The 12,588-nt window shown below is 46.4% G+C and overlaps 1 protein-coding gene across 1 annotated transcript in view; it reads left to right on the top strand.

Moving 5' to 3' along the window:
- The window catches only part of XYLT1 (xylosyltransferase 1), a 297,683-nt gene that overhangs the window by 278,144 nt on the left and 6,951 nt on the right, over positions 1-12,588 (top strand). Inside the window, exons 9-10 of the mRNA XM_007188435.2 lie at positions 241-503; positions 6,598-6,793. Coding sequence (XP_007188497.2) covers positions 241-503; positions 6,598-6,793 — 459 coding nt within the window. The remainder of the gene's footprint in view (positions 1-240; positions 504-6,597; positions 6,794-12,588) is intronic.

The following is a 12,588-nucleotide window of genomic DNA, read 5'->3' as shown; positions in this document are numbered from 1 at the left end:
TTCACAGATATTTAAATGATGCTTACTACATGTCCATCATTACTTTAAGTGCTTTACAAATGTTAACTCATTCAGTCCTAACACCCTTTTTACAGATGAGGAAACTGAGAACAGAGAGGGCAGGAAGTGTCAGAGCTGGGATGTGGATGCCGTCAGGCTGGCTGCAGAGCCCGGCTCCTGAATACCCACCTACCCTCATCCCCACTTGCTGACATTGTTCTTTTTATTTCATGAGCGCAGCAGACAGCCCGGCCCACCTTCTTTGCCCGCAAGTTCGAAGCCGTGGTGAATCAGGAAATCATTGGGCAGCTGGACTATTACCTGTATGGGAACTACCCCGCGGGCACCCCGGGCCTCCGCTCTTACTGGGAGAATGTCTACGATGAGCCTGACGGCATCCACAGCCTGAGCGACGTGACGCTGACCTTGTATCATTCCTTCTCCCGCCTGGGCCTCCGCCGGGCGGAGCTGTTGCTGCACGACGCCGGGGAGAACAGCTGCAGGTGAGCCAGGGAGCCGGGGGACCAGGGACGAGGGACCGTCCTCCTCTGTAGGGGCTGCAGCTCCACCCAAGCTCCTCCCTAAAATCATCCACGCAGACATCCCAGCGTTCAGAGCATTTCCTGTCTAAGTCTTCGTCACCCTTTTACCTTCTCAGGATAGCAGATCTAATATTTACCTAATTATTTCCTTTCTGTGGACTCATTCTTTGTGCTAAATATATGTATTTTAGAAGGAAGCTTTATGGCACTGTATTAGATAGTTACGTTTGTTTTACATGGAAAGTAATCATGAAAATACAGAACTTTTTTTTTTTTACTTTTTATTATGGAAAATGTCAAATATATACCAAATAGAGAGAAAAGTGTAACCCCATCTCTCATCACCAGCTCTAGCAATTACCAGCTCCCGGCCAATGCGGTTTCATCTGCACCTTCACTCACCTTCCCCTCGTCCCAGATCAGTTTGATTGAAGCAAATTCCATAAATATTTTATCTCTGAAAATTGACTCCTTTTTAAAATGTAACCATACTATCATTGTTACACCTAACAACATAACCAAAAACATCATGAAAAGGCAGAACTATTATTTAAAATGTTCATGTGCCCTTTAGAATCATCTCACCTACCACTAGTGGGTACCAGTTGACACTTAGGAAAGAATGTTCTAGAATATATGAATAGAAGACGGAAGGTGGGAAAACGATTCAACATAACCCCATCTCTCCCCTGCCTTTCCCTAAGCCAACCAACCCTTCTCATTTTGTGTACCTTCTCTTCCGTTCTCTAGCCATGTACATTGCAGATATTTCCATAATGACAACAAGGATTTGGTGTCCGGCTTCTTTCGCTCGGCATTATAATACTAGTCCCTCCTCTCCTTGCTGCTCTGCAGCTTCCGTAAGGATAATGACCCTTTTTAATGCCACTAGTATTCCACTGAGTAGAAATTCCAGAGTTTGCTTAATTCAGCCCTTTCCTGTTGCTGTTGTCAGTAATGGACTATTGTAAGTAATGTTCTGATGAATATCTTTTTGCAGAAAGCCTCTTTTTTCCCCCTTCTCTTTTCTGATTATTTCCTGAGGATGGGTTCCCAGAAGTGCCTCTAGTCACTCTCCTTCTCCTGCTTGTTCTGCCTCCCACCTTCCTCTTTAAACAACAAAGAAAAAAAAATTTATTAATATCAGTCTTTATCCACTGAGCCTTCTGTGTGTCCCTCCCTGCCCCGCTCTTCCCTCTTCTCAAGAACAGAAGAGAGAAAAGGAACCATTTTGTTCCCTAAAACTCTGAAAACATGGGGCCCCATGCATGCACGCCAGCTGGATTTCCACAGGGCTGCAACAGTTTTTCCCTCAGCCTTCCCTCTCCTCTCCCTGCAGGTTCTGATTTAGTTTAAAGGGAGACCAGAATGGGTTAGGAACTCAGGACCTGCCATTTGAACTCCACTCTACTTACTAGCTATTGACCTTGGACAAGTCATGAACCTCTCTGAGCCTTAGTTTTCTAATCTGTAAAATGGGAGTAATCATAAGCCTTACAGCATATGGTGTTGTGAGGTTTAAAGGGGATAATCCTCCAAAACTACCTTATGAGTTATGTATTATTATTATTATTATCCGCATTTTAACAGTATTTTACATATGAAGTGCTTGGTACATGTTTATGCTGTTGTTGGTATCTTAGTTGCCAATATTCTTAAACTGCCAAAAGCAGCCAATAGGGAGCCGGCTGTGTGAGCTACATGCTCCATCACTGGTTACCTGAACTGTTCATCGCTTCCTCTGTGCTGTTCTTTGCTGACCATCCCCACTGTCCCCACTCATTCTACCTTTTCCCAGTCTTCCAGGGTCATCTCAGGTGCCACATGCTCTGTGAAACTTGCTAAGAGCTCCCCTGATAGCCCACCCCATGCCTCTCCTGAGCCCAAAGTAGCCTCCAACACTCCCACTGCACTTAGCAGCAGTGTCTTGGATCAAGGTCGTAGGTGAATGTCTTTTCCCCCTGCTAGTCCGGGGTTACAATCCCTGGCCGAGGAACCACATTATGTGTCCCCAGTAGATGGTACAGTGCCCGATGCTTGGGAGGCAAATGCCATTTAAGAGTAGTTTTAATCACAGGCTTCATAGCATTTATAAGGTAAATAATCTTATAGGAAATTTCAAAAGATTCCTCCAATTGATTTATAGTTGTTGAAATTTTCGCCTGGTATTTGTTTTGGGATTAAGCAAGCCATCAAGTTGCCTCAGGCTTGGAATCCTTTGGCTTCTACCACATTTTTTATTATAATGGAACCATTGTGCCTCGCTGTGGGCAAAGCCAATATATATTTATGAATATGAGCCTGCAAATAAATCAGGACAAAGGACCCTTGTCCCAAAAGGCAAAAAAGAGTAAATTTCTACCCCTGGGCTATCTGGGGAAACAGCAAGTGAAAACTTTATTTCAAGAGTCTCATTTTCTCTGGGCATTTCATGCAAATTGTGTCTTTCTAGTCTATAGTATAAGCTTTCATAAAAATAATGTTTATTGATTTTTTTCTCATTAGGTGATAACATTTGTTCATTGCAGAAAATCTCAAAATGGCAGTTTGAAAGTTTTCTTGTGAGCCCCATCCAGAGTTAAGGATGTCAGTATTTTATTACATGTCCTCAGATTCAAACGCCATCAGGGCCAGGCAGGAAGCATGTATCCTCAGCGCAGGGTGGGCTGACCTGTAAACCAGGGACCCCCGGGGCGCCGGTGCTGAACTCCAGCATATCCTTGCCCTCCAGCACATCCAGCACATTCCTTGTGGGAATGTACCCTTGGAGTTGCCAATCACATCTCCTGAATTTTCAAGACAAATCAGAAATCCACATTTTTGTGTGAGCCTCCTAAATTTTTTAATACCCACCTCATTTAAATAAGAAGTAAAAACACCTTGGGCCAAGTGAATGCACCTGAGGCATCCTTTAGGTTCTATTGCATTGCATCTAGCATCTTGTTACAACTCTCTTCTTAGTCTTAATTACTTAATTACCATATAGAGTGTAGAGGAGTTACCAGTGGGCTTTGTGTTCAGTCCTGGGTTACAGGTTCCCTAGATGTACCTTAGAAGCAAAGGGTTCAAGAGAAAATCCTTCTAGAATGTTCACTCAAACAGTAAGTATTGATTGAGCACCTACCATGTGGCAGGCTGCGTTAGGCACTGGGTGCTCAGCCATGACCCAGACAGACCAGGCCCCGAGCTCAAGGCCCTCCCATTCTAGTGTGAAAGTAGGCAGTACCCCAGCTCACAGAAACAAGAACAAAAGATCTATAGAGAATGAAGAATGAAGATAAACTCAAGTAACAGCAGTGAGCTGGTGACTTAAGTTCAGTGGTCAAGGAAGGTCTCTCTGAGATGGTAACATTTAAGCAAAATAAGACAGAGGCAACCATGCAATCATAAGAGGAAAAGAGCATCTCCAGCAGAGAGAATGTCCTATGTAAAGGCCCTGAGGTGAAAATGAGCTTAGCATGTTCAAGAATCCAAAATAAGGTCCACGTGGCTAGAAGGTTGGTAGGTTGGGACAGAGGGAAACAATGAGGCTAGAGAAAGAGGTAGGAGTTTTAGACCAGGTAAGGAGTTTGGGTTTTACCCAAGCATAAGCAAAACCCCTTGCAGTATTTAAGGAAGGGACGATGCATATTGCTACTATGAGAATCAGTTATAGCAGACAAAAGTAGGAGGGAGATGAGTAAGGACGCGTCTGCAAAGGTCCAGCAAGACGTGATGTTGGCTTGGACCAAGATGCTGGCGGTGCATAGGACAGTAGAGGATGGATTCAGGTGGAGAAAACAGGATTTCTTGGAAGAAGATAAGGGAAAGCGAGCAACCCAAGATTAACTCCTAGATTTCTGGGGCACTTGACCATTGCTTGTTTGCCTGACCCCTTAGCAGAGCCCCATACAACTGACCACCGCCTTCTGGAAACACTTTCTTCTTTTAACTCCCATGACAACAATCTCTCCTGCTTTTCTTCCACCTTCACTAGTCAAACACTGACGACCTTACAGAACAAACACTGACGACCTATTATTTACCTATTGCAATAATGTCGTGTAACAAGCCCCAAATCAGTGCTTTGAAACGATAAGCATTTACAGAGCCTTCAAGTTTGCAGGTGAGCTGGGCAGTTTTCCTGGGCTCAGCTGGCATCTCTCCTGCATCTGCAGCCAGCTGCAGGTCTTGGCTGGGGGTGGTTGGCGGATCTAGGATGGCTTCGGCTGGGTTACCTGGGGTGGCTCGGCTCTGCTCTGAGTGTGTCATCCCTCCGCAGGCTAGTCTAGGTGTGCTCTCATGGTGAATACAGAAGAGCAAGAGAGGGAGTGGAAATGTGCAAGGCTACTTGGGGCCCTGGCTCAGAACTGGCATGATACCCCTTCCTCTTCTGGCCAAAGCAGATTTGAGATGGGGGAATAGACTCACCTCATCGGTGCAAGGAAACCTACAGAGTCACATGGGAAAGAGACAGGAGAGGTGACAAATTGCAGACATTAATGCAGGCAGCCCCAGGACACTTTCACAATGCCATCTATGCTGTCCACAATCGTCACTAGCCACAAGGAGACATTTAAGTCTAAATTAACTAAAATTTAAAATGCAGTTCCTCAGTTACACCAGCCACATTTCAAGTGCTCAGTTGTCAGAAGTGGCTGAGGCTACTGAACTGAACCGCACAGATGAAGAACATTCCATCACGGCAGCGAGTTCTGCAGCACAGTCCGGAGGGAGGGTTTTCTGCTTCCAAAGTCCAGACCGAAGTGGACTTGCGTGGGCCGGGAATGCCCAGCAAGCAGTCTGAAGACAGTGCAGGTTTTTTTCTCAAAGCCCTGGAGGCATCTGATAACAAGGCAGTGATTTCAGGAGATGCGGAACACAGGAAGGCGGCTTCCCTAACTGTTATAATCAGACATAAAGACTTAAACTCCAGAGCAGGACCAGAGGAGAGGAAGACTGAGAGGGACAGTGATTTGTGGAATGCTCTCATTAAGGAACCACGAGCACCCTCTAAGTACCATGCACCTTACACGCTGCAGAAGCGACAGCTTTTCATTTCACAAGTAGGAAGGCCAAAGAGCTGGGCTTGTCCGGGCTCCTCCCTCCTTCTCTCTTCACTCCCCCCTCCTCTGGGCATCTCTGCTTAGCTTCCCTGCCCCTTTCAGCCAGAAGCCTTTGTGAATCAAAGACATGCATCTTAAAACGAGCTACCTACTTGTGTATGTATGAATTTATCTCAGTTTGGCAATAATTTTTAAGGACCATACCCAGTGCCATTGGTAAGAAGGACAGTGAAGTGTAAATCAGTACAAGCTTTCTGATAAACTTGGGCAGCAGACATCAAGAGCCCCTTGGAGATTAGAGAGGAAGAAAGATGTTCCCCCAAACATTTTTGCTCAAGGATGGTTAATGCAGCATTGTTTAGAATGGCAAAAAATTAGAAACCAGTTGAACACCCAATGATGGGGAACTTTCTCTATAATAATACCATATTTGGTATTATATTTCCATATCGTGGTATTACATACAATGGAATAATGTATACACACACACAAAAAAAATCATGTTTTCAGAGACTATTCAAAGACATGATAATGCTCAGGAAATACTATGAAGCAAAAGCAGGATATAGCCAGTGTGTATATTATGGTCCCAGCTATGTAGGATTTATGTAAATATGTATGTAGAAAATAAGGCTGAAAGGAAGTATGTCACGATGACATTGTTTGCACACCATTGTCACTTCTCAGTACCTAGCACTGGAGGGTCAGTGAATGTCTGTGAATTGACATCATCTATGGAAAGAAGCATCAAAAGTAGTCATTTTTATTTTCTTGATTGTACTTTCATACAGTCAGCATGTTTTACATTTGTGATCAGCAAAAAGTTATTGTTAACAGTTATTGAGATCATAGAAACACAGGGAGCAGCTTTCAGGAATACAGTGAGCTTTGTATAAGATGGGGATTATTTTAGGGACAGGATCAGCGTGATGGGTGGGGAACCCCATTGTGATCCAACACACGTCCAGCCCTGACCCATGAGCTTGAGTGAGCCTGTGCATGTTTTTCAGGTACTATCCAATGGGCCACCCAGCCTCTGTCCACCTCTACTTCCTTGCTGACCGTTTCCAGGGCTTTCTGATCAAGCATCATGCTACCAATCTGGCCGTGAGCAAACTCGAGACCCTGGAGACATGGGTGATGCCAAAGAAAGTCTTCAAGATCGCCAGCCCACCCAGCGACTTTGGGAGGCTTCAGTTTTCTGAGGTAAGAGGCCAGAAACTGTCACACGACAGTCCCTTCTGGCAGTCTACTTGCTGGGCTCTGTTTCTGCTCTGACGCTTGTAATTGGAGCTGGAGGAGAAGAGGACTTGAAGAGGCCCAAAGATAAGCTGGCCCTGTGCCTGGAGAAGGTTCAGGGTGGTCAATATCAGTGCACCAACCAACCTGGAGCTTTGGTATATTTTTATAGTAGAACTTCTATTCCTTTTCATTTTTCACCCTAACCAGTGATTCCTCCTAAACCTATGTTAGTAGTAAACCAATAACAAATCAGTTTCCTAATGAAGTTGTGGCATTAGTCCCATCTTACAGATTGGAGAACTGAGGCCTATAGAGAGTCAGTGATTTTCTGGATCATAGCTAGGAAGCGGAAGAGCTCAACATTGAATCCAGGTCTCTTAGGCCACAGATCCCACGCTTAATTGTGCTTTTGTTTCCCCAGTTCCTAACACAGGGTTTAACTCAAAGTAAGCACCAGATCAGTCATTGAATGGATGAGTGAATGGATGCATGCATGCGTAGAGGGATGGACAGAGGTGTCAGTGGATGGACAGATGGTCTGATGCATGGATCCATGGAATGCAGTTCCCACCTCCCTAGGACTGCTTTTAGTTATTTTAGTTATTATTATTATTTAGTTATTATTATTTTAGTTATTTAGTTATTTTTTTATTTAGTTTATTTTAGTTATTTTTCTGCCTGGGGAGATGGATTCATCTAACACCACCCTTGTAACATCAGCCCTACCTCGAGACCTGAAAGGCCCTACATGATCTGGCCTCTGTCTGCTTCTCCAGCCTCATCCAGGACCACTCTTCTTCCCGCCCACTCTTCTTGCATCTTTGTCAAACATGCCAAGTTTGTTCCTGCCTCGGGCTTGACACATGGCAACCCTCCTTCCTAGAATACTGTCCCCCAGGTTTTCACCTTTGTTGTTGTTGTTGTTCGTTCTGATCTAAATCCAAATAGTGCACCTTCAGAGAAGCCGTCCGTGCCCACCCGCTTATGCCACATTTCTACACCCAACACATCCCTATTTTATTTTTTTCTTAGCATTTACCATCTCAAATGATCTTGTTGATTTCTCTGATCACTTGGTGATTGTCTGCAAGAGAGCAGAGACTGCAGCACTGGCTCACTGCTGTACCCTCAGCACATACAAGAGTACACAGCCTTCGTAGATGCTGAATAAGATTTCTGAATGAGTGAGTGTATGTGCTTGGGTAGTGATGCTGGTGGGAAGGGGAGACTTGATCAAGCTTGGTGAGGGTTGCCCACACAAAATTCCAGCACCTGATTTCTAACTTCCCCACGTCAGCAAGAAGCTAAAGAGGTGATTCATTCCCGGAGTTCAACATTCCCAGTGCGTTTGGCTGCTGGGTTAGGGATGAAGAATCCTGTTTTAGAATATGGAGAATCTTGAAGGTCAGGAGTGGGGTGGGAGGAAGTGTCTGAGTTGCTTACATTTTCCTTGCTGGTCCTTCTCCAGTCCCTCTGGCCCCGCCTGGCCAACCTGTGCCCGACTGGATGGGCACTGAACAGGCATGGGTGGAAGTTTCTTGTTCAGCCACCATTTTCAGTTAAGGCTCCAAATGGAGTGACTGGATCCGAGCTGCCACGGGAGCCCACTCCATAAATTACTGGCGTCAGGGGGCAATGAGACGCTGTCCCAGTTGGATTCTGTGCTGGGGGCCCAAGAGGCCAATTGAAGACATTAATGTCCCATAGGGGGATGGATGCCTGGTGGCTGGGCTCTCCCTGTTTATCAGCCTTCCAGTGGGTAACTGGGCACTTCTGGCAGTGACGGATGTTGGGCACTCCGCGGCTAGTGATTTGTGAGGGTTTCCGGTACAGCTCTGGTGCCCTTGATGTGGGAACCACCCAGATCTCTGGCAGAGTAACAGCATGTGATGCAGGGAGCCCTGAAACTTGTGTCTTGATTTTTTTTTCTTAGTTTTAAGGCAAACAGTGTAAAATTGGACAAGAAGGAGGGAACGAACTGCAGGGCCACTTTGTGGGCTATTGAGAACCTCCGTCGGGTCGGCACAGTCCCAGGGCTTTGCATAGGGCCTGGCTCATGGCAGGTGGCCAGTGTCATTGAATAGCTCTGATTTCTCCATCCCTGGGAGTCCCATGTTAGTGGCTTAGAGGAAAGATGCTCATTCCTTCAGCAGGCAGCCCCCGAGTGCCTACAATACATGAGGTGTGGGAGGGGCAGTAGTGTACCAGACAGACCAGACCCTTGTTGTTGTGGAGTTGCAGTCTAGTGGGGCACTCGGCTAATGAGTGAGCAAATAAATGAACAAAAACGCTCCAGTTATAGGCAAGTATTATAAAGAAAATAAAACTTCATTCATGTGATTCCTGAGGACTTGAGAGGCTGGTAGGGACAGCTTTCTGTAACCAAACCAAACTTGGGTCTGCTCGCCCAAGCACAGTAAAGCCAATCTACTGACACCGGGCTGTGGTGAAGGAAAGCACAGTGTTTATTCTAGGGCGCCAAGCAAGGAGTCCAGGCAGCTAATGCTCAAAAGATGCAAATTCCCTGATGGTTTTTCAGGAAAGGTTTTTAAAGACAGGATGAGGGAGGGCGGTTGTTGGGTGCATCATCAGCTCGTGGACATTCTTCTGATTGGTTGGTGGTGAGGTAATCAGGAGTCAACATCATAAACCTTCTGGTTGCAACCCATCTGGGGTCTAGTGCTTGTGGGCAGCATATAGTTAACTTCTTCCACCTGGTGGGCATTTCAGTATCTGCAAAACAGCTCAAGGATATGGCTCAGGATATTATCTATAGCCCTTGAGGAGGAACTAAAAGGTCCTTGACTTTGTTTAATAACTAAACTATTATTATTTTGTCTCACTTGACTGTTTTCCTTTCTTTCTGAATTTTCTCACTTCTCTAATTAAATTTATTCTTTGGAACTCAAGGAAGGCCTAGGAGGCTAAAGTTTTTATTCCAGACAAGAGGCAGGTGGAGAACCTAGGGGGATCTGTCTGGAGAAGGCCCCATAGAGTCCTGCTGGGTTACATGGATGGAACGATTCATTTGGGAAGGCTTTTCTAATGAGATAACTTTAGGGTTGAAACCTGTAAAAGAGTCAATGGTGGGAAGACCTAGAACATTCTTGGATCTTCTAAGAGAAGAGCATGCACAAAGGTCCTGAGGCTCCAGGAAGGAGCTTGGCATATTCAAGGAGCAGCAAGGCCAGTGTGGCCAGTGAGCAGGAGAAAGGTCTCAGGGGGGCCAGAGGACAGATCATGAGGGGTCTCACAGGCCCTGGAAAGAAGTTTGAATTGCATTTTAGGTGCAGTGGGAAGGAAGCCTTGGTGAGTTTGAAGCTGGGGACCAGTATATTGAGCTTGAACTTCAACATGTACTTAAATTTGAGTAATTGACCGCTTGGCAGTGAATGGCAGTGGACTTCCACAGTGAGGCCTGGTGAGAAGATCTTGAGGGCCACAGATGATGTGACAGCCATTGGGCTGTCTCTCGGGCAGCCCCACCTCCCCTCATGTTGGGAGGCGGCAGCCGACTTCCTCCTCCTCTCCTAGATATCGACAAATTCAAGTTTCCCACTGTCAGCTGCTCCACAACTCTTCCACCTGGGTTATCTTGGTTTTAGAACTCAGACTTAGGAGACTTGTTCACCCCCATTTCTCTGGGGGATCCAAAGATGATGTTCAGGACTGTCCCCCACTCCCCTAACGGGTCACACATCCCTTCCTTAAGTAGGACCCCAAAGTGGTTTTGTGGTCATTGATCCATTTGTCCATGTGCTCGGCCGCTAATCATTCATGACATATGTAGATAATGGATGGACTGATAGATAGAGATACTGAGCACCCACTGCGTGCTCAGCACTCTTTTAGGCACTAGTGATATAGCAGTGAACAAGCCAGGTGTAGTCCCTGCCCTCGTGCAGTTGACAATTTGTTTTTTTTTTTTTTAATTGAAGTATATTTGATTTACAATGTTGCGTTAATTTCTTCTGTACAGCAAAGTGACTCAGTTACACACACACACACACATATATGTATATATTCTGCTTCACATGACAGTTTTGAGCTATGGAGAGAGACATGTAAATTAGAAGTTGTGATACTGTGCAAAACAGACAGATAGATAGATAGATAGGTTAAAAAGCTATGCTGGGCAAATGCTTAGACAAGCACATCAGGGGTGCCTGTAAGCAAAGAAGGCTTCCGGGTAGAGGTGACACCTGGGCTGAGAGCTAGATGAAGAACTGGCCAGGAGGAGGGCGGGGAAGGAAGGAAGACTGAGCCCAAGAGAGGGCCGGGCGCGGACGGAAGATCAGGGGATAGAGAGCCCTTCTGGCAGAGGCGCCAAGAGTGTTCCAGGGTGGCCTGGAGCAGGGGGGAGTAGAGGGGAGGGAGCGGGATGGAGTTGAAGCTGGAGTCAGATCGTAAAGGACCAGACCTCGCAGGATAGGACAGGAGGAGAGACTGGACTCATGAACAGTGGGAAGGAGCTGGAAAGGATTGTACGGATGGAGGTCGCAGGATAGGGTTTCTCTAGAACAATCTCTGACTTTGAGGCCTAGCTTGCATCCTGCCCACTCATTCGTTTATTTCTTCAATAGACAGTGTTGTTTTCATTCCTCCTGTGTTTCAGCTGCTGTGCTAGGCCCCAGGGGTCCTCAGTAGGTGCCAGTACCTGGAGAGGGTGGCAGGGTGGCAGAACAGGCCAAGATCTCCCAAGGCTGGGAGGGACGGCTGCCTCTGTCCCAGCGTGACTTCCTCTGCTGCCCCTTAGGGCAGCTCCTTAAGGCCAATCTTGGCCTAAAGTTGGAAACCTGAAGCAGGTTGTGGGCCTGTGAACATGCACGTATTACAACCACCCCGGTAGGTGGTAGGCGCCCGGCACATATGTTTTGGATGGATGAATGAATGAATGAATGAATGAGTGGGTGAGTGAGTGAGTGAATGGGAGGCAATATATAGAAGAGTGAATAAGAACCCAGACTCTGGGGTCAGACTTCCTGGGTCCCCCCTCACCGACCAGAGCTAGTCATCCAACTGTTCTGAACCTCAGTTTCCTCATGTGTGAAATGAGGATAATGTCAAGGGTCCCCCCTCGGTGGAGTTGGGAATGTTAGCCAAATCGATGCACCCACCCACTTAGCAGTAGGTCTGGCCCACCAGAAGCTCTCGGTAAATATTAGCCATGGAGCCCTGTGTCCTGGGTATAGTAACTTGTGGCACGAACAACGAGAAAGTAAACCAGCTTATGTTTGCCCTGCACGTGTGAAGTCTACTCAGGGTGTAGACATGTTTAGCCACACCTGCACCCCATCCTGCACACACACACATCAGAGACGCTGCTCACGGAAGGATCACAGCACCAACGTCCTTGTAGTATGCTTACCACCTGCTACCATGTACCCACACGCTGTGTCTTCAGAACATTATATTAAACCTCCTGGGGGAGAGAAGAGCCCCTAATTTAATCTGACTTGAAATAGCATCAAAGCTCAGTATCAGGGATCTATGTGGTTAATTCATTTTTTGCCAAGTCATTCACGCATTCATTCGACAGGTGATTGATGGAGCATTGATTGTGTACCAAGCGCAGTGCTGGACACCAGGAATCAGCAGGGGACTAGCCACAGGGATTTGAGCAGTGAGAGGACATTTCACAAGGTCCTTCTGGTTACTGGGTGGAGAATAAATTGCAGGCAGCAAAAGGGGAAGGATGGAAGCCAAGAGCAGATTTCTGGGGGATCAAAGCCATACACACACCCCGCTGGCTGGCAGGA

This window comes from Balaenoptera acutorostrata, chromosome 15, assembly GCF_949987535.1.
Source record: "Balaenoptera acutorostrata chromosome 15, mBalAcu1.1, whole genome shotgun sequence".
NCBI lineage: Eukaryota > Metazoa > Chordata > Mammalia > Artiodactyla > Balaenopteridae > Balaenoptera > Balaenoptera acutorostrata.
This window is presented reverse-complemented; position numbering and strand designations above follow the sequence as displayed.